Source organism: Sphaeroforma arctica, assembly GCF_001186125.1.
Source record: "Sphaeroforma arctica JP610 unplaced genomic scaffold supercont1.6116, whole genome shotgun sequence".
Lineage (NCBI taxonomy): Eukaryota > Ichthyosporea > Ichthyophonida > Sphaeroforma > Sphaeroforma arctica.
Window position 1 is genome coordinate 1 of NW_014034442.1, and position 1,750 is coordinate 1,750.

General features: G+C 43.9%; 1 protein-coding gene across 1 annotated transcript; it reads left to right on the forward strand.

Moving 5' to 3' along the window:
• Positions 1-847: 847 nt before the first annotated feature.
• SARC_15435 (hypothetical protein) lies at positions 848-1,503 on the forward strand (the record flags this gene model as incomplete). Its single annotated transcript, XM_014290443.1, has 1 exon — positions 848-1,503. A coding segment is annotated over one exon (656 nt), but the record flags the coding sequence as incomplete, so codon positions are not given.
• Between the last annotated feature and the right edge of the window lie 247 nt (positions 1,504-1,750).

Here is a 1,750-nt window from a genome sequence, read left to right on the forward strand (position 1 = left end):
TGTGTGTTTTATGTATGTATATGTATATATATGTAACCATACCGACATATACACACACATGTATATGTATATGTATATATATATACATACAAATTTATATATATGTATATATATATATATATATATATGTTATAGGTATACATATATGCGTACATGGATACACACGCACTCACATACGCACTCACAGACACTCACACTCGTGTATGCACACTCACACACTCACTCACTCACACACACACACACATATATATATATATATATATATATATATATATGTCTGTGTCTGTGCCTGTGTCTGTGCCTGTGCCTGTGTCTGTGTCTGTGTCTGTGTCTGTAAACACAAAAATATACACTCACTCACTCACCCATTCACGCTCACGCTCACGCTCACAATCACTCGCACTCGCACTCACTATAACTCACACTCACTATCACAAGCGCTTACAGTCGGACTTCCTCACTCGCACTTACACTTACACACACACGCACACTGGCACACCTGCTCTCTCTCACACGCTCTCTCACACTTATTGTCGCACACTCTCTCACACACTCAAGTATATATATATATATATATATATATGTGTGTGTGTGTGCATGTATATGTATATATATATATATATATAGTTTACTGTAGCTTGTGTAATTGGTGACTGTTGCAAGGTCTTGGAAGTATTTTATCTCTGCCTTTATGTGCCACACAGTAACAGGCGACCGTTCGAAGCATTTTGATCGGGATATAAATACATGTATTTCAAGTATTTCCTTTCATATCTCTTTCTTCAATAATTTCTGCCTTCCATTTGGCTTATTCGACTGCCTTCTGGTTTCCTTATTAAATTTATAGATATCAAGCAGAATCTGCTTCTGCTCGATCGGGGTGCCGCTTCCAAAGAAGCGCGTTACATGTCTCGTGTACTGCGCACCATCCCAACCACGCGCAAGGCTCTCAGCGGCGAGATTCTTTCGCAGATCATCGCCAACACAGTCACAAATACAGACCTTGCGAAGGTGCTAACCAAGTACACCGGAGCTCCCGGGGCGTCGACTACTTCGGAGAAGAAGAAGAAAAACTCTACCCCCGAAGTTGAAACCTACCTACAGATCATGATCACGATCTTCCTAATTGACGCGGAACGGGTAGACGATGCCATGGAGTGCTCGTCGGATATGGTAGACCGAGTGGCCAAGTACAATCGTCGCACGTTGGACCCCCTATCGGCTCGCGCTTTCTACTACTACGGTCGAGCGTTCGAGCTCGCCGGGAAGTTCTCGGAGATTCGCAAGCCGCTGCTGAATGCACTCCGCACAGCCACACTCAGACACGACAAGGACGGACAAGCGACTCTGATTAATCTGCTGTTGAGGTCGTATCTGCACTACAGTCTGTTCGATCAGGCGCACAAACTGGTGTCGAAGAGTGCGTTCCCTGAAAACGCCTCGAACAACGAGCTGGCGCGCTACATGTACTATCTTGGACGAATTTCTGCTATCCAGCTGAAGGTATGTGTCAATTTGTGAGTTTTACATATGCTTTGTCGATGCTTTCACATTTATTGAGTAGAGTACTCAACAAAGCGGTACGAGTGCTCCCTATCTGAGTGGCGAAAGCATTTTGGTAGTCTGCGTTTCATTGCACACCGTCTCGAGCTTGCACAGCTATATTTACCTTATTTCTTATTGCTCATAGAAGCACATGGACAGTTAACTGCATTGCCATGTGCGGAGTGAGCTCTATATACACACACGC